Source organism: Podarcis gaigeae (genome assembly GCF_964106915.1).
Source record: "Podarcis gaigeae genome assembly, chromosome: 12".
Lineage (NCBI taxonomy): Eukaryota > Metazoa > Chordata > Lepidosauria > Squamata > Lacertidae > Podarcis > Podarcis gaigeae.
In genome coordinates this window covers 15,236,842-15,261,579 of record NC_139688.1, presented here as the reverse complement: position 1 = coordinate 15,261,579, position 24,738 = coordinate 15,236,842, and the positions used below count along the sequence as shown (strand labels likewise).

The window sequence follows — 24,738 nt, the reverse complement described above, 5'->3', positions numbered from 1 at the left end:
AAGTTGGGAGCTCCAAGGCTGCTGATGGGCAAAATTTTAAAATCATAATAAATGGCCAACAGCTTAAATGGAAATGATTAAAATTAAGAAAACACGAAACGGCAAAAGGAGAATGACACAATAAACTGAATCATGATGAAAAGAAAAATGCCCGTTCTTTATGCCAAATAGATAAATGGAACAGAATAATTGTTGCCAGATGTCTGAACACCCAGCATAAATGTTGGATTTTAAAGTTGTTGCATGCTAGGAATCAGGAATCCACAGTTTCTGTCTTGTGTCATCCATGCCTTTTCAACTCTGCTGCGTGTTCTTCCCCCACCTGCCCTGTTCTCCCAAGCAGTTGTCCCAAAGTCTGCATGTCCATCTCTACTATGTCAGTCTGCTTGCCCCTTATGCGTCAACCACTCGAGCTGTTCCAACTCCCGTTGAGACAAACGTGCTTTCCCAAGTTCTTAAACGGCATTTCTTGTTGGTAAAATGAAAATTCTAAGCACGGCTTCCTTCCCAAATCTTAGAGCGTGACTGAGACACACTTTGGTAGCCGCACCGTTCCCCTTGATCGGTCTTACCTTTGCTGCCCCAAATAAATGTCGCTGTTGTGGTATAGCTCTGTCCTGTGCTTTTGATCACGCAGGAGTTGCGAAAACCTAGTTACGCAGAGATCTGTCAGAGGACAACCAAGGACCCGTCACCCGTGCAGCCCCCAAAAGAACAGAAGCCAAACACTGTCACCTGTGGGAAAGATGAAAGGAAACCCACAGAAACACTAGAGAGAAGCAAAGAACCCCCTCCTGTGAAGTCCACTCCAGGACAGCCCAAAGACCAGAGGAGACAGCCGTCAGGGCGCAAGTCCCCACCTCCAGCCGTTGGGAAACGTCTGACGAAAGAACAGAGCACCCCTCCCAAATCTCCTCAGTGAAACTAGTGCTTAGGAGGAGGTTTTAAAAGTTCTCACCATGAAGTAAACCCATGTTGCCACTCAGAGTACAAAGAATGAGTTGCTGGTTAGGAGCTTGCAGTGCGTATTATGTATATGAAATGCCTGCAAGGTAATTATTTTTTGTTTCTTTGTAAATCAGATTGTTCCTCCAATTCTCTTACTCCCCCCCCCCCAAATTCCCCTTGAGCAAATGGTCTACTCTGTCAGGGTTTAATTAATCTAAACCTTACATTTAGGTTGGTGCTGAACTGGAGGTGATGCCTAAAATCCTTTTCTTTTCCCTAAAGGGAAGACGTATTCATCCGGGGGTGGGGGGGGGGGAGATCAATTTTTTTTATTAAGCCTCCATGTGGCTGTGTGAATACAAGCTCTATCTAATGAGTTATTTTCCTAATCTATTAAGCAGAATAATGCTGCTGTAGTTTTTAAATAACTGGTCTGTAAGTACATATCTTTCAAAAAAAAAGAAACTCCAGAAGACTAGTAACAGCAGCTCATATTTTGAGTGCAAAGAAAAGCAGATGTTTTATAAGCAGTAAGACAAGTTTGATGTTCGGTTGTTTTTTTTCCTTTTTTAAAATTTTGGCTGCTGTAGCACATCAAATAAATTACACTTTTAAGGTTTCAAAATACATACAATTCTAATGTTTTAAATTTCAACCATTTTTTCCCCCCCTTGACGAAATGTGAACCTGATAAAGATCACCTTCTCTAAAAGGTTTTGTTTTGATGGACTTGCAAGCAAGTAACCAGCTTCTCAATCCAGAATAAAATGGTTTCCTGAATATTCAGGAAAAGAGAAAACAAAGCACATTGTGAATAAACAATAATAATAATAAAGTACATAAGCCCTTGCAAAATGGCAGGTGCCTGCTAATGGCTGTTTTTCACAAGATAGCACAATAGCACTCTTGTGAGATGATCTCAATCTCCCCCCCCCCCCCAAGCCAGAGTAAATTAATTTTGAGTCACTACTGTCCTTACTGGTTTACCCCTGTGCTCTGTGTAGGTTTTTAAATCTATGCTCAAAGTGCTCTTTGAAAGAGTTCATATCTTAATCAGCCTAAGTGCTGACACCTTTCTATACCTGCATACATTGGCATATGGATTTAATTATTATTTTTCAGTCCATGGGATAATGGAGTTCTCTCTCTTTTTTTGCGTGTGCATATATGGTAAAGGAAGAGGTCCCTGTTTCTGTCTGGAGTGAGCTTTGTCACACTTACTTACTTTTAGAAGTGGCATGCTTTCTGAAGGACAAGGATGCACTAAATTAATGAGTTTCTAATAAAGTTGACTATAAATTATTTTTGTTTTTAAATGCCTAAAGTTTTTCTTTGAGTGTTTAAGCAGCAGATGGTTCGGATGAAAATGTTTTCCTGCTGAATAGTTTATTCCACACAAAAAAAGGAGGTTTATTTAAACAACTGATTTTTTTAAAAGAATTATTTCCATCCAATATTTAAAGACTTGAATTTTATTTAAACTTGAAAATGACTTTGCCTTAACTTTTGTATAAGACAGCTTATAGTTACTGAAGTCTGACCCCTCTCATGGGTTAGTGTGGGTGGCATATACAGAATTACTCAGTTACAGTATGTATGTATTGTCACTGGTCTTACTGGGTAAACACACTGTAGTACAGGAAGTAGCGGCAGTTTTTTGTAATATACCTTAAAAGATCTTAAGCAGTTGATCTTTTTCAAAATGTTGAAAATCTGTAAATGGAAATAGTCAATACTGTATTAAATATGTGCACTTGGAAGTGTGTGCTTTTGCTTGTACAGGTGTAAATAATCAGAACATATAAAAAGGTACCATTAAAAAACTGATAAAAATTATTGATATATTATAAATGTTGCTGTTGAGCTGGATGTAGATAAACTAAATGTTGTGGTTTGAATATTACTTTAATTTGTTTTTTCCTTGTTTCTTTTACTTTATTCTGGTGTGCTGAGCTGATTCTGCCTCTTCACTGCAAAAGGGAATTGGAGAAAGTCTGTCTTAAAAGCCCTGACATTTTAAAAACTCTCTGGAAGTGCGTATTTTGACCAGTATGAAACATGGTTATGCAATGTAATTTTCAACTCTATGACTTATAAGCTGCGATTATTATTTTTTTAAAGAACCGGAATTGGAAAGAAATGACATTGCCACAATTACACAGCCCCAGCGTTTACTCAACCACTCTTAAGGCCAAAATATTAGCAAGTACATATCTCGGGATTTGTTTCCTCATAAAACACGTAGGGCAGTTGAATTCTTGACATAGGTTGCTGCTATTTTAATTGTCCTCTTAAAAGAATAAAAAATAAAAAAAACCAGCCTGCTTTTTGCACTGCAGAATTTAAAATAAGCAAGCTGGGATCTGTTTGTTCCTTCCTGAAAAGGCACACTTTGAGAATTCAAAATCAACAAACTGGGACTGTTGTTGGGTTTTAATGTTTATCCCTTACCCAATGAGCAGTGGGGAAACGGCAGCTAGATTGGGGTATGGTTTGGGCCAATGATAAGATTCCTTTGTTTGCCTGTTGAAAGCATGAAGGAAACAGCTGCAGATGAAGTGGGAAGTGGCTGCAGCGAGTGTGTGGAGCTAATCATTACAGCCAACTGAATATATGCAGACCAGCAGGTGGATTGTTACTGTTCTCATGCATTCGGCTGCCACTTGTGCTAGGATAATACACTGTAATTCTCACACAAATAACAGTCTGTGTAAAAGAGTTTAAAACTTTACTGCAATAGCTTTATAAACAATAAATAAATAAAAAGCAAAAAGTGTCATGCCAAATAACTTCTCCAATCACTTTAATACTTTCCCAGCCAGACTGTACGGGGCTGCTGGAACAGAAGTTAATATCCCACAGAGTGTTTTACATGCAGCTATTTAGTTCTGCTAATTTTTATTTTATTTTGAAATTTTAAAACCTCCCCCGAAAGCTGAGATTCTGGTTAGAATGATCAGGCTGGGCCCATTACAATTGGACTCCTTCCCCACCCACCCAACCACCAACCCCAATTTGTAGGATTCCTTTGGTGCTCGTGTATAAAGACAGCTTTTCCTGAGGCTGTTTGTTCAAGAAATGTATTTAAAGCTAGAAATTTTTGCTTCTGGAATTTTTCCACCCAGCTGCCCCACCTCAATTTTACATACTGTCACACACACACACACACAAAAAAAATTGTCAGGCTCATTTATATATATATATTTTTTTGCTTTTTATTTTTTATTTTTGCTGCCTCTTAGCTAAACACACATAACCAGTGGGCAACGGGATGCCCTTACTTGTGAGTGTGATGCAGTGTATCATGAACAACCACTGACTGTAGGGGTCTGCACCAGCCTCTGTATCCCCCCTTTCAGCTTGCTGCAGCCCTTAGGTATTGTGTAGCCTGTTACACCGATAGCAGCAGACAATCGAAGACACACCTGGCGAGGGCAGCAGCTGCCAAGTCACAAAACAGGAGGTGTAAAATGGAGGCCTTTTTTCCCCCCTGAGGGTGTTTGTTTTTGTTCTTCTTCCATTTAAGACTGGAATCAAGCTTACATGTAAACTATTGGTAATTTAAGTTTCCTTTTGTGTCATAAAATGTACAACTGTCTAAAACTGTAGGTTATGAAAAAAATAAAGATTTAGGCACTGTTGAATTTCTCTTTTTTTAAATTAAACTTCTTACAACAGTATTTTTCCACTTCCTTTGTCTTTGCACCCACTCGTGTGTAGTTGTCGTCTTGCTGCTTCAGAGACACTTGCCAGGAGTTCCTTTGCTGCAGCCGTAATGTTTCCACGAGTTAATGCGCTTGCAGAGCAATAAATGCTACACCCAAAAAACCCTAGACATCTTGCCCATTTGTGCAAGGAGTTTGCTGCTTCGTGCCTAAGCTTTTCGACCAAAATAAGTGGGTTCATATTGGGCAGATTGTGAGAGCGAAGTTTTGGGTGGTGGGTTTCTGTTTTGCTTTAAATAAAACCTTGTGTATGAATTTTGGATTGAAATGCGCTACGTGACTCTGATTTTCCACAGACCTCTCAAATATTGATCAGTAGCATTTTGCTTATGCCTCAGTTGTAATTGATGCCCCTCCAATATGAATGGATTTTTCTGTGCTACATGCTGCAGTTGAACTACACATAACTCTTCTAGAGCTGAGCGCCATCAGTTAATCCTAAACGTGGGTGCTACTCTAACCATCCATAAGCAGGACATACACATTTTCTGGAGCACCTCTGAGCATTGTTCTTGTTTTCTGCCCACCTCGGCAGTGGGAAATCAAATGTACATCATGACAAGGTTCTCAAATCGGTATTGCCAAATGGTCTGTAAAGGCTACTTCATTTTCTTAATAGCGGCTGCTATGCCCAGAGGCAATTACAGCTAACCATTCTTCTTGGATCTCTGTCTCCTTGTTTTGTGAAGGAAGAGTTGTTATTTGCTCACTGCAACCTTGACGGCCTTCTGCTAGAGGGAATAAGGAAATCCATAACCTGCCTTTATTCCCTTGTTCCTTATAGTAAAACACAAGGAGTGTTCGCCCAAGATAGTAAGCCATAAATCTTAACTTGCATGAGCTGTGTGCTTGTGCAGGCGACCTGTTTGCTCTCACTTTGAATAAGTGCATAAACAAGCCAGGAGGAGGACAGGTAAAGGTAAAGAGACCCCTGACCATTAGGTCCAGTCGTGACCGACTCTGGGATTGTGACGCTCATCTCGCTTTATTGGCCGAGGGAGCCGGCGTACAGCTTCCGGGTCATGTGGCCAGCATGACTAAGCCGCTTCTGGCGAACCAGAGCAGCGCACAAAACGCCGTTTACCTTCCCGCTGGAGCGGTACTATAATAATAATAATAATAATAATAATAATAATAATTTATTATTTATACCCCGCCCATCTGGCTGAGTTTCCCCAGCCACTCTGGGCGGCTCCCAATCAGTGTTAAAAACAGTACAGCATTACATATTAAAAACTTCCCTGAACAGGGCTGCCTTAAGATGTCTTCTGAATGTCAGGTAATTCTTTATCTCTTTGACATCTGATGGGAGGGCATTCCACAGGGCGGGCGCCACTACCGAGAAGGCCCTCTGTCTGGTTCCCTGTAGCCTCACTTCTCGCAATGAGGGAACCGCCAGAAGGCCCTCGGCGCTGGATCTCAGTGTCCGGGCTGAACGATGGGGGTGGAGACGCTCCTTCAGGTATACAGGACCGAGGCCGTTTAGGGCTTTAAAGGTCAACACCAACACTTTGAATCGTGCTCGGAAACGTACTGGGAGCCAGTGCAGATCTCTCAGAACCGGTGTTATGTGGTCCCAGCAGCCACTCCCAGTCACCAGTCTAGCTGCCGCATTCTGGATTAATTGCAGTTTCCGGGTCACCTTCAAAGGTAGCCCCACGTAGAGCGCATTGCAGTAGTCCAAGCGTGAGATAACTAGAGCATGCACCACTCTGGTGAGACAGTCCGCGGGGAGGTAGGGTCTTAGCCTGCGTACCAGGTGGAGCTGGTAGACAGTTGCCCTGGACACAGAGTTAACCTGCGCCTCCATGGACAGCTGTGAGTCCAAAATAACTCCCAGGCTGCGCACCTGGTCCTTCAGGGGCACAGTTACCCCATTCAGGACCAGGGAATCCTCCACACCTGCCCGCCTCCTGTCCCCCAAAAACAGTACTTCTGTCTTGTCAGGATTCAACCTCAATCTGTTAGCCACCATCCAACCTCCAACCGCCTCCAGGCACTCACACAGGACCTTCACCGCCTTCACTGGTTCTGATTTAAAGGAGAGGTATAGCTGGGTGTCATCTGCATACTGATGAACACCCAGGTACCTATTTATCTACTTGCACTTTGACGTGCTTTCGAACTGCTAGGTTGGCAGGAGAGGAAGAGGATAGCTAGCTCCCAAATCTGAACCCAGGATTGTTTCTAACAGGCCACGATTGCTAACTAACCTTAAACCCGGTGCTATTTTTCTAGAAAAGGGTGCCAGAACTCACCATGAGTGCCTCCCTTGTTCTCTTATGGCAATGGTGCCCGAACTGAGTTCCATCTGGAGAAAAATGCCCTCTAAACCCAAGGGATTGTTGTTTGATGTTGAACCCTGGTTTGTCACAGAGAAACAAGCCATTCTGTTATGTAACAGATCCTCTAAGTATCCCTCTTTTCCAGAGACGTCCCTGATTTAGAGAAGCCGTCCCGGTTTGTGATTTGATCCTGGAATGTCCCGCTTTTCCTTATAATGTCCCTATTTTCCTTGGAGAAATACTGCCGTCTGAAGGCAATCCTGTATAGGGAAGGGTTTTTTTTTTAATGTTTAATGTTTTATTATGTTTTTATATATGTTGGAAGCTGCCAGGAGTGGCTGGGACAACCCAGTAAGATGTGTGGGGTATAAATAGTAAAATTATCATCATGGAATGGGATGTTCCTATTTTCATCAGAGAAATGTTAAGAGTGCATGGCATAATGCTGAGGTAATTCTTACTGGTTTATTTTCCTGTTTGCACAAAGGAAGTGGTGAAGTGAAAGTGATTGAGTTATGCCATTAGGATTTCTTAAGGGTATACTGTTTTGGCATGCATTTTTGTATTGTTCATTAAGTCACAAAACTGCCTAGCTGGTCCCCCACTTCTGGTTAAAGTGTGTGTGTGTGTGTAACGCTGATAATGCCAAGGCTGCCAGTCTGATCCCCTTATATGAGACAACTGTATATTCCTACATTGCAGGGGGTTGGACCAGATGATCCTCAGGCTCCCTTCCAACTCAACAATTCTATTATTCCTGCCCCAAGTGTCCCGCCATAGCTGCCTTTTGTAGTAGCCCAACTCCATGTATCACAGGCCTGGCTTCCTCTTAAACGAATTGTTTTACTTACAAAGTTCATTGGATCTGCAGCTAGAAAGGGAGTCTGAAGCTCAACAGCAGCCAGTAAGGCAGCTGCTGCCTGATCTCTACATCAGTGTGTGAAATTAGTCTGTATCGAAGTGGGTTCAGTATTAATGCTGTTATGCAGAGCTTTACCCAGTGTGTAGTCGTGGTCTCTGTAAGCATCCCATTCATCACAGACTGCAAATCCAATGTATAATGTGCATGGAAAGGTTCTTAGGTTCCTATTGCAGACATGGGGAGCACAAAGGCTGATGCAACGAGCATTTGGGTGTTTCAGCTACAATGTTCTGCCCCTTTTGGCTCCCATGGAGTGAATCCCCCTTGCCAATGGGACTCCCAGCTGAGGTCAGGAAGTGCAACAGCTGCTCATGGATATTTTAAAGCGAGTTGTGGGTGTTCTTCTGGAGAGCACCTAGCACTTCTGTGGGTGAGTGACTTGGAGGTAGACTGCCTGTAGTGGTTAAGAGCGGTAGTCTCGTAATCTGGGGGACCGGGTTCGTGTCTCCGCTCCTCCACATGCAGCTGCTGGGTGATCTTGGGCTAGTCACACTTCTTTGAAGTCTCTCAGCCCCACTCACTTCACAGAGTGTTTGTTGTGGGGGAGGAAGGGAAAGGAGAGTGTTAGCCGCTTTGAGACTCCTTAAAGGGAGTGAAAGGCGGGATATCAAATCCAAACTCCTCCTCCTCTTCCTCCTCCTCTTCTTCTTCTTCTTCTTCTTCTTCTTCTTCTTCTTCTTCTTCTTCTGTACCTGCACCAAACACCTTGGGGCTTGTTTCTATAGCAGGGGTGGGGAACCTCAGACTGGGGGGCGGTGGCGAATGCAACCCTTCAGACCTCTCTATCTGGCCCCTGGGGCTCTCCCCCGCACACCCATTTACAAGCTGTGCCTTTCACGATCTCCGAGTCTCTTTGCCTCACTAAAATAAGACCTTTAAATCTAATAATACCTTTTGCTTTCCTGGCTGGAGGACAGGAAGTGTGAGTGAGCAGAGACTAGCCCCCACTAATATTTACATCTTGCTCCACCCACATTTGGCTCTGGTCCTGCCCACCACTTGTACGTGGCCCCCCAGAAGGAAATGTGGCCTTTGGAACAGGGAGAAGCCAAAAGGTGAACATATTGACATGAGCTAATGGCTGATGTCATTTATATTCTGATGGTTCTTGCTGTTAGCATGACACCTTTTTTGCTGTGTCATTCTGATGTCATCAGAAGCTACATGAGCATCTTTTTTTATTTATCGATAAGCGGTTAGTACATCATCATGTGCTGGCTTGACTACAAAGAGGAGTAGCTAGCCTCTTGGGGGCCATCTCAATTCAAGATTTGCTTACCTCACTAGAAGCGGTGCCCTGAGCACAGAGGCAGGTAGTGATGCGGTCAGTTTCCCAAGGCAAATAGCGTGAGATCCAGAATCTTGGTGCTTTTTGGGTAATTGCAGAGGAAGGAGTTGGTGGTGCATAGCCTGCGGATTCAGTTGCTCAGCCAAGCACTGTTTGCTTTAAACATTACTAAGCTGAGCAGGCATAAATGTAATGCCTTTGCAGTGTCATAAGATGCCATTTTAAATGTCCCCTGTGCTCAGATCCACCACAAGCACATACATTCTCCCCCCTGCAATAAATGGGAGGAAAGGCACCTGCAGCCATCACTGCCACTGCAATTACGGTAGGACCTGAGCAAGGAGAGCAAACAAATATTATGTGGTGTAGTATTTTGTTGGAGGCAGTATTTTTTATGGGGGTCGTAGGAGGTACTGGTGGGCACAATGGGTATCACATTACTGAGCCCTAGTTTAAAACAGCCTCTCCACCTTCAGTACAAATGCACCTTTCCACACTAGGAGGAACTCTAAATACAGTGGAACCTCAGGTTAAGTACTTAATTCGTTCCGGAGGTCCGTTCTTAACCTGAAACTGTTCTTAACCTGAAGCACCACCTTAGCTAATGGGCCCTCCTGCTGCCGCCACGCAGCCGGAGCATGATTTCTGTTCTCATACTGAAGCAAAGTTCTTAACCTGAAGCACTATTTCTGGGTTAGCGGAGTCTGTAACCTGAAGCATATGTAACCTGAAGCGTATGTAACCCGAGGTAAAACTAACCAGTTTTGTCATCTGCTCACCTCTTCCCTCTCCTCCATCAGCTTTGCAAGTGTTTGATAAGTGTGTGTGCATTTATTTCACACACACACACACACACATCTTGCACTTTAAAAGATGCACCTGGACATTATCTACTGGTGAGCAGCCCGCTTGAAGCATGACAGGATGACAAGACTGATGGATGTGTGCCTGTCTGAGGACCAAGTTGCAAAGCTGTGATCACAGCACAGTTGAAGAAACCTCTGCAAAAATGTAACGTCTCTGTCTTCACCCTTACTTTCTCTTCATCAGCGAACAGACGGTCACCAAGACAACCAAACGTGCTTGGTAGGATCTCAAGGTCAGTGATTTGGGCATCAACAAGGAAGTGTAAAAGCATCTTATTAGCTTTGCCACTTCTCAGAGATAAAACAATCCTAGATCCAGGAGTCTTAATCTGGTGCCTTCCATTGGCATTTAGAAAAACAACACCTGACTTTTTCTGTAAGACTTTGTGCTCTGGTTCCTCTTAACCTTAAAGAGTGATCTGAAAGCATTGCTTGGAGAAATGCCTGCTGTTGGCACCCAAGGGGTGCATGCATGGGTCTCCTGACACGTGGTCTCATGTGCCTTCACACCATACCCTTAGACCCAATCAGTTGTAGGTGGCACAGTGAGCTGCTGCCACTGCTGTTTACAGGGCAGTACACCAAGGAGCAAGGAACGTGGGTGGCACTGTTCATTAAACCAGAGAGCCTAGGACTTGCTGATTAAAAGGTCAGCAGTTCAAATCCCCGTGACAGGGTGAGCTCCCGTTGCTCGGTCCCTGCTCCTGCCAACCTAGCAGTTCGAAAGCACATCAAAGTGCAAGTAGATAAATAGATATCGCTCTGGTGGGAAGGTAAACGGCGTTTCCATGCGCTGCTCTGGTTCGCCAGAAGTGGCTTAGTCATGCTGGCCACATGACCCGGAAGCTGTACGCCGGCTCCCTCGCCCAGTAAAGCAAGATGAACGCTGCAACCTCAGAGTCGGCCACAACTGACTGGACCTAATGGTCAGGGGTCCCTTTCATCTTTACAGCAGGGAACAAGGCTATAGAAAAAGTTGGTGCAGTACAACTGCACCAAAGAAGCTCATCTGTTGCTCCTGTTGGTGCAAATGTGCCACAACAATCTCCCCCATCACCCCCCAGTAAGCAGCAAGCATGCAAGGCAGCGGAAGTTGGTGAGTTGTGGTGCCCCATCACACTGATGCCCACTGCTGTCCATCTTCCAGTCCTTTAGCTGCACTGCCTCCTGAATGCTGTGTGCAAATCATAGCTGCGCCTTAGCTCAGAAGGCCCCTCCTTTGTAAATAAGGCCATAATTAATTATTGCAGATATACACTGCCAGCTCTTGTGTTCATGTCCATGTCAGGTTGGTACTAAAATGTAGAACACACTTCAGTGTGCTACAGCATCAGAGCATCTAGTTAGGTTGTGGGTTTTAAAATAACCAGTGGAAAGAAAACGCCGTCATGTATCCTCTACTCTGCTGTAAGTTTTAAATGTCTGCTGTTTTATTGTGTTTTTAATATTCTGTTGGGAGCCGCCCAGAGTGACTGAGGCAACCCAGTCCAATGGCATATAAATAATAAAATCCCCCCTCCTTATGGGAGTTGCCCAGCCATGCCCTTATCTAGGATACTGTAGGTCGTAATTAAAGTTTTCATGTGTCCCACCAACCTTGGATCTGCCCCAATCTCTAATCCCACCCGATTTACAATCTCACAACCCTGAGAAGACAAGCTAGGAAGCGGGTATACTGTACTCGCAAGTAACATAGCTATGCTGCTGGTCCAGCTGTGTTTTGACCTGCCCTACACCTGATGCAACACCTGCAAGTTTGTTTGTGTTTCTTGTAAACAGTTTCCCAAATTGGACACCACAGGTGGTTCATCTACGATTTCTGGGCTGAATCACAGCTGGCTGAGAAGGGGGGACGGTGATGCACACAGACTCATTTGTCTGTAGCTTGCTGTGCCAGCTTTCGTAACTCTGCGCTGGGTCATTAAGTTACCTTCCTCCAAGTCAAACCATTGGTCCGCCATTCTGAGCTAGAGGTGGGTAACCTGTGGCCCTCCAGATATTTTTCAGCCATGGTGGGAGTCTAACAACAGTTGCAGGGCCAAAGATTCACCTTCCTTGTTCTAAACAAATGTCCGAACTGCTGCATGTCCAATCACCTGTGGCTTGATTCTTTCAACTGGAGATGTGGAGGATTCATTGTAGGCCATTGCGCATGCAAAGCATGAGCTCAACCACTGAGCCTATGGCTGCTGGCAGGCCTTGCAGTGTGGGCAGTGATCCCAATCTATCCCATTTCCCCAAGGAGCTTGCCAGTGCTGACAAGGTTTCTGAGAGCTGTGCTTCAGATAATTAATGCTCTATTATATTCTAATTGTTCAACCGTTTCCATGAAGCTCTGGGGGAGGGGAGAGATTCCATAAAGCTTTAGAGCTGATCTTTTTGTGCTACTTTGGAAATATAGCTATGAGGCAGTAAAAATGCAGCGGAAACAATGGTATGGATTAGCTTTCTCATAAACTATTGTCTCTTCTTGATTACCCTTTAAAATCTCCCTCTTAATTAACTTGCTAATTGCAATATAATTAAGTTCTTAAGACTCTTATTAATTCTGCCTCTCCAACCCCCAGTGTTCCAATACACTATAAAAAGGAGTATTGGATGCTGCATTTGGGACAACTTGTTTAAAGTTAGCATTAAAACCTGGGAGCTTTTAATTATTTTTTTTTTAAATCCACAAAATAACATTTAAACATATCCACACTCTTTAAATATTTACAAATAGTTGTGCTGAAATTTGATTTGCTTTGACAGCTGAAGAGAGTGCAGCTGTCTTAGAAGCAGCTTAGAACCACATTAAAAGTTCTGCTCCTACCCAGATGTATTTTAAAGAGAACTCTGGGGACAGAGCAAAACAATAGGAATAAACAATTTGACTGAATGAGCAAGTATAGTTTCCTTAACTGGGGGAAATATATTGTCCTATATGCACACATATAGGCACTTGCTATATGATACAAAGAGTTACTTAGAATGATGTCACCCTTCTAGGGATCAGCTCTGCAACCACCTAGTCTCATGAGGTGCTGTGATACCCATGAAAGCAGAAGGCAAAATGGCCTTCAGTGTGAAAGGAAAGGGACTTTGTGTCTGTTCAAATATCCCTTTTTATCTTTTACTAATGAAAGACCTGTCATTGTGGGGCATAGCAGGACAGTGTGCACCCCGGAAATGGTCTCTTTCAGCTTCTGCCTTCTGGAAGAAGGCACAGGGTTATAAAGACTAGGACTAGCCGCCTGAGAAACAGTTTCTATTCAAATGTGATTTTGGTTTTAAACGCAGTGTAAGGTAGTCTCTACGGGAGTATATCGTATTTAATTATGGGGTATCAGAGTTTTTAGGGGGCTAACCAGGCTGGGATAGCAGGCTTGTTGGTTTTTGAATGTCTGATGTAGATTTTTTCAATTTTGTTGTTCTGTATGGGACAATGACAATAAAGATTATCCTCTATCGATCGCATATGTTGCAGAAGATAGTAATGTCTCTACTCTGCATATGATGACACATTGCAGGGGTTTCAATTATCTGGAGGGGGGTGCATTGGAACCCCAAAGCAGGACTAAACTCCCCACTCAACAGCTGATGTGCGAGGAGTCCAACCAGCAGCTGGATCTATCCCTGCCCCACACCTGCCACATCGGGTATGGACCAGGCAGGTGAAGTTTTAGTAAAAACAAAAACAAACAAGTGGGAGGGCAAACGATGAGGCCTAACAGGCCAAATTTAGACCGCAGGACAGAGGTTCCCTACCCTGGCCAACGATCAAGGGTAGGGTGCATAGATGTTGTGTCTCCCCCCGCCCCATTACTGGCATAGTTGCCCCATAGAATTCAGTGGGAGTCACTGACTTGCATGGGGGAGACTGGGAAGCAGCAAAACGGCACCCTTTCATGGGCTACTCTCAAATATTTCTACCCCCTCCCCCAGGGATCCAGCGCCTTAAAATTTAGCACCACGGCGAAACAACTGGGGATGTGATCATCTCCTTCTTCGCTCTTCTTAATCACTTGAGCTCCTCTTACTTTCTCATACCATTTCCCCTTGTTGCCAAGCAATCATAACACCACGAGGCACAGCAGAATTAGCTGCCCATGTGTGTCCTTATTTCACTGTCTAAAAGGAAAGCCACCCTCCACGTAGCTCACAAGTCGCTGTGTGCCCACCCTCTCGTTAATTCACTTGTCAGTGTATGGTGTATCAGAGGAATTAATACTATAACGCGTGTGTGTATATTCCCCCCCTCAATAGATCTGTTTAAAAATCGACCTATACTTAGCAAAACACTAAAAAAAGAAAAAGCAGCAATTCTGCAATAGGTGCATTCTGTATTTGCTGCTCCATCAGCTCCTTAGTGGGGAGATGTCTCCAATGATAAAGACGAGGCATGAAGAGCCCAGGCTTGGCCTCCCTGTTGACATTTTGGAGGAAGAGATATTTGAGGGAAAGGCCCAAGCTCAATGGAAGAGCAACTACTTTGAATTCTGAAAGTCCCTGGTCCAATTTACAGCAGCTCCAGGTAAGGCTGGGGAGACGCTGGCCTGAAACCCAAGAGACCCACTGCCAGTCAGTGTAGACAATGTTAACCTAGATGGGTCAATAGTCCATAGCTGTCAGCTTACAGATTTGAAAATAAGGGATCAGCAGCCAAAATAAGGGACCTGCAGCCTCGCCTGTTCCAGGCACTCCAGTCTTCCTGTCCTCCTGCAGTCTGGTCAAACTCATGCTGGTAGCTTCGAGAACACTGTCCAACCAACTTTGTAACCAGAGGTTCAACTGAATAGAATCTGAATCACATGCACCACAAGGCCTATGCAGCCTCAACTTAAGATGGCTCCCCAGCCTGGCTTTGCACTGCAAACTTTGCAGCAGCATGTGCAACAAAATGCCATCCAGCATTCAAAAAAATCCTCAGCTTGCATTAACTAGCCACACATACACAGCCTCCCCCCCTCGCCACGAGATCGCCAGTCACCCACCATTTTAGTCAACCAGCTCCTTTCTTTTCCCCCATAAGTCAATCGAAGGAGCCTCCAAAACAAATTAAAAAGCCCCCCCCCACGAGATCCCCTTTCCTTTTCCCCCACCATGTGCCCCTGCTCCAGACAGACCTTTTCGCCGGCAAGGGTGAGTGGGCCGTCGATGACGTATCCATCCAATTCCGATCCGAGCACTCAGCACAGGTATGTTCAACTTCTGAGCCCCTCTGAGCCAAAGGCAGAAAGCCCAGCCAGCAGCCAAACGAAGCCTCAAGGAAAACCACCGTCACCTCTCCGCTGGGAAGTGCTGAGCAAAGGCGCTTGTTGTCCCCAGGCAATGCAGCCGATTTGATCAGCACAAGGCATGCAAGCTCCCAGTTGTTCTTAGACTTCTTATTGGGTGAGCAACACAGCCAAGCAACACAGTTGGAGCCTCCCACCTCCCTGGCCGGCAAGGAGAGAGGGAGAGGAGCTGCTTCCTTTGAAATTTAAGGGACATCATTTAAGGGACATCCATCAATAAGGGACAACAGCGGGACATGGCGCTGGAATAAGGGACTGTCCCTCCAAATAAGGGACGCTTGACAGCTATGCAATAGTCTGACTCAGTGTAAGGTAGTTTCCTTTGCTCCTATGTAGAGAGAAGGCCTGTCACTCTCTCTTGCAACTGATATGTAGGTCAAAGATAATGCCTCATATCCTGGACTTTATCCAACATACACCATTCCTGAGAATCTTAGGCTCAGGTAAGTAGTGGAAATGCAGAAGTCTCATACCTTAAATGCAACAACTGGTTCACATAATTCCCTGGTAATAACAGATGTTTATACATCCTCCTCATCCTTAGGCTTCCATTCTACCATCTAGATAGGCTTCCAAGGAGTTTGGTTTAGTAATGAGAAAGAACTTGGGAGTTGAGGGGAGAAGTTGAAAGCCCCCACCCCCCATGCAAAGAGTCTGGAATGATTTGCCCAGGGTTTTCAGGTGGACTTCTTTACAGTAGCTTCTTGGACCAGGCTTGTTGAGTTGCAACAGAAAAACTGCTCCCTGCGCTGCAGACCCTTCTTTGGACTAGATAGTAAAGAGAACACATTTTGTGGGCCCTTCCACAAAATATTTCCGGCACCCTCACCTCCTCACAGGTGTGCTCCTAGTCAGGGTTCCTACTGGCATCACCTATAAGTAGGAAGCTCAGATAGGGCATCCCACTCACTCAGTTTTTGGTTTTTCTCCCCCCAGCTTGCATGCAAGTCCTGGCAGCTACGGAGCATGCTCAGACTTAATTCGTCTGTTTGGGGGTGGAGATGTCCCCTTATTTTTATTAGTTTATTTGGGGAATACTACACGTTTTCCCCGAACAGGCTGAAAATCTTCCTCTTTCCCGCATCCCTACCATTAGCACTGTTCCGGCATCATTGCTGTTACCTGTGCTTGCTATTAAAAGGAGTGGTGGGTATCATTAGCATGGCACAAGCTTATTTCTAAGTTTGCTGCAGTTTTTAGACGTTCTCTCAGAATGCGGGAACTTTAAGAGTATGCGGAAGCTCCCCATAATAATAAGCTCTGAATATTTCGTAAGGTTAAACACAGGGGGCAAATTAATTATGGCTAAATTACTGCCTCAAAACTCTGCAGGAGATCAAAGTAAGCTATACATGGCACTTGCCCAATATAATGATACTTACATTAAAAACTGTCTTCCAGACCCAATTTAAATTAAGAGCTTATTTGAAAAATCAGTTCTTGTTTCCAAAACCTTCCCACTCTTTAAATATTCTCCCAGGTCCTTAATTTTTTTTTGGGGGGGGAAGGGGGTAATGTCTAAAGAGTAGTCAATGTAAGAAGCAGGGGGTTGTTTGTTTTTTACTAATTTTAAAATTTAAGTGTTCTCATTCCATACACCCACAATCCATTATTATAAACATACAAACGTTTGCAATTAATTAAATCATACTTAAGACATCCACAGCTTCATTTGGTTCTAGCGCAGCAAGATTGGCATCCATTTTCTTCCCCCCTTGGAAGTTTGTCAGTTGTGTCCTTCCTTCCCATAACTATCTTACAATCCTGTTCATTATAACACATATTTTTCTCGTTTAATGGTCGACTGTTGGCGTACTGTCTGTTCCCCCACATTCTTGTGATCAAAACCTGAGCTGCTTTCAGCATATAGGTGACCAGAAGTTCTGGTGCAGAACAATTGACTCTTTTCCGGCTAGATACTTTATTTTATATATTTATTTTATTTTACAAAATCTGGGTAACGGTTGATGGCAACTGCTAAGCCGTTGTGTTTTGTATGACCTGGTAGCCATGCTGCTAGGTCTCAATGTAAATTAAACCCTGTTAACTGTCTGACAGCCTGTGGGCTGTGCTTTGATTGGATTGTTAAAATGGAAAATTTAATTTTAAAAAAGATATAAATGCAACTAAATAATAACAATAACAATAATTATTATTTATACCCTGCCCATCTGGCTGGGTTTCCCCAGCCACTCTGGGCGGCTTCCAACCAAATATTAAAAACAATACAACATCAAACATTAAAAACTTCCCGGAACAGTTGTCTTTAAAAAATATCAAAGTTAAAGACCGTTGGGGTACACTCCCGGCGTCTTGCATATTCTACTTTGTGAGCACTTGATGGCACTGTCACATTCTCTGTATTGACATAATTTTGCATGGGGTTTAAATTATTGTGATAAACAAGCAATGCTGCCCTGGGAGCTAAGGTGTATGCTACCTGTATTGCCAAACTTTTACCTTCCAACAAACCAGTCTTGAGCTTAAGACCTGAAAATCAGCTTATTGGTTTGGGTCCGTGTGTAGACGAGGCCACGTAGTAACAAGCCTCCTGCCATCATTTACGAGAGGCACTAAAAAATATTTCTCTCTCTCACTCTCTCGATGTCATTTCTGAAGTCCCATTGTTAACTTCAGTGCTGGGACTCAACTGCCCTCAGAGAGTTTTTTTCTATCATCTGCCCGTAGGGAACAATAGGCCAACCTATTGCATTATTATAGCATCTTGGAATTTATCTTCTCTGAAGTCAAGAGACCATAAATAAAGAAACAACTTGGTTATTGCTTCGGTTAAGCTGATCACAAATTAGCACCAGGCACCGGAGGTAATGTAGTGAATAAGGTACTGAGGCACTTCGGGAAGTTGTTAATTTTTTAAAAAGATAATGCAGTGCCTCCCACTGCGCTCTGCAGCTTACGTTAAGGGTTGATGTCCAGCTAAGTTCTCCTCAAAGAGTAGACCCATGGAAATGGAAGGGGCCTGGTTTGTCATGTCCACTAACTGCAACAAACCTGCTCTGAGTAGGACTCACATTGGACATAACCTTGTGAAAAGAAGCCAAGGGCATGTTTAGCAGGGCAATGCTATACACATCTACCCTTGAATTCTAAGGTGGCCGGCCATGTCTCCTGCTTTGCAGAGCTGCTGATGTATTTAGGAGTGCAATAATATTTGCTGCCCTGTGCTGACTTCCAAAGGTTCAAAGGCAGAGTGTGCAAACCAGGCATAGGCAAACTCAGCCCTCTAGATATTTTGGGACTACAACTCCCATCATCCCTAGCTAACAGGACCAGTAGTCAGGGCTGATGGGAACTGTAGTCCCAAAATGAGGCATCTAATCATAAGCCTGCATTTTTATCAAAAATTTTTATCTTTGATAAGGGCCTGCATTTTATCTTTGATAAGGGCCTGCATTTTAATGAGCCTAAAGATTTTCAAATGTTTATGCCAGGCAGAAGACCAGCTGCCTAAAGAACCTTGGCAATGTTTTTCCTCCTAGACAAGGGGGCCCCCTGATTTATAGCAGAAAACAATTCTCAAAGTCGTAAAAAGGGAATTACAGGCTGAGAGCAGGACACTGACCTTGCATGTTACAGAATATAAAAAAGGCTGAGAAAACATAAATTAAGAGTTGATAAATAGTAAAATAAAACCATGTGCCCCCCATTAAACTTGAGCCATATTTTCCTAAGGTTAAAAGGCCAAGAGCAAATAGCTGGCAAAAAGGGAGAGAGTATTTTGGGAAGTCTTTTCTAAAGTTGTTTCTTTCTTAAACTGAGATCCTTTTAAGATTTCTTTTTCTTTTAAAAGGTTATTTATGTTATGTATTAAATATATTGGCTTAAATGTAATTATGCAAAGGATTTAAGAAATGATGGATTCTTATTTCATATAGTTGGAAGAGATCACAGGGGCCATCAGCCACCAGCCCAGCCCCCCTGCCAAGCAGGAAACATCATTAGAGCACACATATGGTTGTCAGGCCTTTGTTTAGAGACCTCCAAAAGAAGGAGATCTTTCAATGATGATGAGAACTCAAGATCCTTGAAGATAAAAAGTTAAGATTAACCATCTGTTTTGGAAGGCAATAGGGCAAGGAGGGCAAGAGGTGAGCTGGTAATTAAGGTTCCTTGTTGAGACACATGTAAGATATATTACTACTTATTTGTCATTTATAGATAGAAGAATATATAGCTTTTTGTTTCCCATAAAAGGGCAAAAGGAAATGGGTGTATCTTTTGTGATTGGTTCTAGCAAACAGCCAATAGGAATTTCAACCAGGCTGATTGGACAGAGGCAGCCACAGAAGGAGCAAGGGGGCTGGATTAAGGAAATATAAGTGCTGGCCAGAATGGCAGGAGGCCAGGCCAGAGCTTGGTAACCATATACCACTGTGCCTCTCATTTATTTGTCTGACAAATAAATTACTATTTTAATTTTTCTATTGCTGCGTTGAATATTTCATTCCAGCTAAGCGTTAACCACAAGCAGGGTGCTACAAAAACATCTGGAGGGCCGAGTTTGCCTATGCCTGGTGTAGGCCTCTACCTCTCACCTGAGGTACGTTCTGCTAGCAGCACTGAGTTGGTTGTATTTTCCTAAGCCATTTCGTCCATTTTAAATTAAATTAAATTTCCATATTTTAAATTAGTTAGGTTTATGCCGCCTTTGTTATTTGGTTTTCGGCTTATTATTTTATTCATTTTCTTTTAATTAACTGGCCTATGCGGGTTTTCTTGTTAAACTGTTCTGTTTCATTCTGTTGCCTTTTCATGATCTTAAGTGCAGGCCTTTGGGCCACAGAAACCCTATTGGTGCAATTGCATCGCTGATTGTTTTATGCTTTGATTATTGCATTTTAAATTATGGTTTCAGTGTTGTTTCGAATAGCTGTTGTTAGGTGCCCTACTCCCTGTGGGTTCTGTTCAAAGTTTGTGAGACTCGGAGTAGACCCATTGAAATCAATGGACTTTAGGTTCGTTATTTTTTTATGGGTAGAATCTGGCTCGATATGGCCCTGCATGACAAGTGTGGGGAACCTTTGGCCCTCCAGGTGTTGCTGAACTACAAGTTCCATCTTCCCTGGCCATCGGCCATGCTTGCTGGGGCTGATGGGAGTTGTAGTCCCAAAACATCTGGAGGCCCAAAGGTTCCCCACACTGCTGTGTGAGCAAGGTCAGGATGTGTGAAAATAAAGAAATAATTGGATTTCATGGTTATGTAAGCCTCCTTGTGAGGGCATTACCCTAAACTGAGGCCCATAAATAAGGTAATAATAACAATAACACTATGGCTCATACAAAAGGGGCCTTATGTCCATCATTATCATAAATTCTCACCTCACCAGCCCATAGCTTTCCTTCCACACTCTCCCACCAAAAATCTTAGTATTTTCCCCTTCAGTGTTAGCATCACGGTCAAAGCAGCACACTATATCACAGACCCTTGTTGTCTTGTTCAGTAAAACTGCCATGTCAAAATGACCTTGGAGCGCTCTTTTTAAAAATAAAATAAGTGCAGGGCCAGTTACATATCACACTGATGCCACACATATAAAGCATTCTTACACCACTTTAGCAGTCATGTAAAGGTAAAGGGGCCCCTGACCATTAGGTCCAGTCGTGACCAACTCTGGGGTTGCGGCGCTCATCTCGCTTTATTGGCCAAGGGAGCCGGCGTACAGCTTCCGGGTCATGTGGCCAGCATGACTAAGCCGCTTTTGGCTAACCAGAGCAGCACACGGAAATGCCGGTTACCTTCCCGCTGGAGCGGTACCTATTTATCTACTTGCACTGGCGTGCTTTCGAACTGCTAGGTTGGCAGGAGCAGGGACTGAGCAACGGGAGCTCCCCCTGTCACGGGGATTCGAACCGCCGACCTTCTGATTGGCAAGTCTTAGGCTCTGTGGTTTAACCCACAGCACCACCCGTGTCCCTTTAGCAGTCATGACTTCCCCCCAAATAATACTGGGGAATGCAGTTTGTTGAGAGACCTCCTCACAGTGTCACAATTCCCAGAACCCAGTTCCCATGACTTTAAGGGGGAAGCTACTAACTGTTAAAGAGGTATAAAAGTTCTAAGAATGCATGTGGTATACAGATGTGACCATATTTTCAATGGTCCCACAACATTTCACAGAGAACCTTAATGGATAACTCAGACCACCAGAGATCTACATGGACCACAGTTTGAGAACTTCAGGTGTGGGTGTTCAGACGCAAGTTTCAGGCATAAGTCAACAAGGAAGAAGAAGCAGAAGCAGAGTTTGGATTTGATATCCCGCCTTTTACTCCCTTTAAGGAGTCTCAAAGCGGCTAACGTTCTCCTTTCCCTTCCTCTCCCACTTCTGTGAGGTGAGTGGGGCTGAGAGACTTCAGAGAAGTGTGACTGGCCCAAGGTCACCCAGCAGCTGCAGGTGGAGGAGTGGAGACGCGAACCCGGTTCCCCAGATTACGAGACTACCGCTCTTAACCACTACACCACACTGGCTCACACTGGAGGGTTAGCAAACTCATTTTTTCAGAACAGGAAAGATGATAATATCTCTTCACAAGCTCTGAAGCGTTGGAAGGGAAGGTTAGAAATTTTAATTAATGTATCTGTTAAACACATCTAATGCTTGCCTACATGGCTGAAGTTGGTAGTTTCTAGCAAAGGAAAGAAAGAAAGAAAGAAAGAAAGAAAGAAAGAAAGAGAAAGAAAGAAAGAAGACAACGTAATAATGTGTCAAGGGCAAAGTAAATAATTGAACCTGAATGCCTTGGTGCAGATACCTAATACTAAAGTAAGGCTTCAATCTCCAGGTCTCTGCTTAGTTTTTATAGACTTGAAGGGAAAGAGTGAGTCAATTAATCCTAATAACAGGGAGTAAATTACATTTCAGATCCAATCAAGGTCTACAGAAAAGAAATTAACACTACTTTTCCTCACAGAATGCAGCCAAGACTCCAGGAGCAGACTGCTGGACAATTTATTCCTTGTCGATTTGTCTCGGCCTCTGAAATCTGTGTGGCTTCACCTCTGGTTAGTTTAATGCCACTGAACTCGACAAGATTCCTTAAATAATTGTTTGCTTGCTGCTAGGTGAGAATCAAAAGGGGATGAATCTTCTGTACCCATCTTTGCAATACCTTAATAGGTTATTTATATGTACTTTATGTATATTTGCACAATCTTTATAACTGTATATGTTTCCACAGTGTGTGCATTGGCCTTCTCAGATGGCTTCCCTCATACACGATAGTGACTTATAATTTTACTAGATTTGCTAAACTCAGCCCACATTATGAGATCTGTATCAGCCTCCCTTCAACTTAAAATCTGTTGAAGTGGTCCCAGATTCCTTCCTATAGAGAGGCTAGGCAGGTCTCCACAAGGAGCAGGGCCTTCTCTGTTGCAGCCCCAATACTATGGAATTTGCAAGGGAGGTTTGCACTGCTTCCTCCTGGCTGGCTTTCTGCAGACAGCTAAAAACCAAATTATTGTAGCAGGATGGATACTTTATGGCTATTTTGCTATATGTGTTTTTTATTAATGTCTGGTTTTAACCAAGTTTTGTTTTATTGTTTGCATTGTTGCATTTTAAACTTGCAAACTGCTCTTACATTTCTCAATGGACAGCGGTAGTAATATGACATTGGAGTCCAATGTTTAAAAGCAGAGAAGGGATTTTAAAAAACCACTAAGTGTGTCCACATGAGAATCTACAGGAAGTTTTCCAGGGGAGGTTCAAAATAATAAAACACTGAAAATGGAGAACCAATGGGGTTTTTTTTAAGAATAGTGCCTGCACATTTTTGCCTCCTATCTCAGGTTCAGCCAGTGCTACAAACTTACCATTTCTTTTTTAAATTAAAGTTGGGAATCTGGGGGTCGTGGTTTCTACAGAGGTGGGGGAAATGCCCCCCGCTATGGACGCCCATGTGTACCCAGAATAACTTTTTGGATTCCAGCCATAGTAACCTGAGAGGAAAAAGAAATCTTATGTAGAATAAATGCCAAATCTTCCCGAGAAAGAGGGAGAGAGAGAGAGAGAGAGAGAGAGAGAGAGAGAGAGAGAGAGAAGGGTTTTCTTTCTAATGAAAGAAACAGATACGGTAATGTGGTTGAAACTGAAGAGGAAGGTCAACTCAGAAACATAAAAATTGCTCTACTAGGTTAGGAGTGGTTTCTCCAGACAGGTATTTTGTTGCTAGCAGCAGCCAGCAAGGTGCCTCTGAGAAGCTCACAAGCAAGGAGATAATTTGGTTTATGGCACAGTATAATGAACAGTGAAGATTTGCATTGGGACTTGGCTTGTATTCAAATCCTTGATGACCTTGGGCTGGCCTTTTTTTCCTCAGCCACTCAGGGTTGTTGTGAGCAAAGGGAGGGGATAGTCTTGCAACAGCCCTGCCAGACAAATCTATCTTATTTTTTTATATATAGAGTTGCAAGCTTGGTGGATCAGGGGAATCCTGTAGATGTAGTGTACAGTGGTACCTCAGGTTAAGTACTTAATTCGTTCCGGAGGTCTGTTCTTAACCTGAAACTGTTCTTAACCTGAAGCACCACTTTAGCAAATGGGGCCTCCTGCTGCTGCTGCCCCACCGGAGCACGATTTCGGTTCTCATCCTGAAGCAAAGTTCTTAACCTGAAGCACTATTTCTGGGTTAGTGGAGTCTGTAACCTGAAGCGTATGTAACCCGAGGTATCACTGTATATTGATTTCAATAAGGCTTTCCCCAAAATTATTGTGGAGAAGCTGGTAAAATGTGGGTTGGATGAGGTAACTGCATAGGCGCCGACTCCATGGGGCCTGAGGGGGCCCGAGCCCCCTCAAAAATTCGTTTGGGGGGGCTCTGCCCCCCCAATAATTTAAGAAAATTATTAGTTATATTATGCTTTGTAAAATCACAAAATTATGTTGGTATTTTTTATTTTCCTTGTTTGACGATAGTTACCTTTTAAAATACATTCAGTAATGAGTTAAAACAAAGCCACTCCCAATCTAGAGAGGGGGTGGGGTTGTGGGCTCTGGACCCGAGAAGAGGGGATTCCCCCTAGCTCATTAATATTCACCGCCCACAGCGGCAGCCAATCGGCTGCTGCAAAGGGCGGGCCCTTACAGGTTCACTTAAGGTCGGGGCAGCCCGGGGCTCGCTCCTCTCGCCCCTTTCGTTCCCCCAGCAGCAGCGGTTTGGAGGTCTTGGGCCCCCCCAATATTTTTTATAAGTCGGTATGGGCCCCCCCTATATTTTTTATAAGTCGGCGCCCCTGGGTAACTGTTAGGTGGATTTGTAGCTGGTTGACTGGCTGAACCCAAAGAGGGCTCACTAATGGCTTCTAATCATTCTGGAAAGTGACAAGTGACAAACGACTTGGATAAAGGTATTGAGGGGGATGCTGATCAAATTTGCAGGTGACACCTTGTCCTCAGAGTTAGAAT

At 43.7% G+C, this 24,738-nt stretch overlaps 1 protein-coding gene across 2 annotated transcripts in view; it reads left to right on the top strand.

Annotated features, from left to right (window-relative positions):
• Positions 1 to 4,628, top strand: part of LARP4B (La ribonucleoprotein 4B) — a 57,537-nt gene extending 52,909 nt beyond the window's left edge. Inside the window, exon 16 of one of the 2 annotated variants that reach the window (XM_083704867.1) lies at positions 638 to 4,628. In XM_083704867.1, coding sequence (XP_083560993.1) covers positions 638 to 922 — 285 coding nt within the window. In that variant the 3' untranslated portion in view covers positions 923 to 4,628. The remainder of the gene's footprint in view (positions 1 to 637) is intronic. The other variant, XM_083704866.1, reaches the window with a different exon arrangement.
• The last annotated feature ends 20,110 nt before the right edge of the window (positions 4,629 to 24,738 follow it).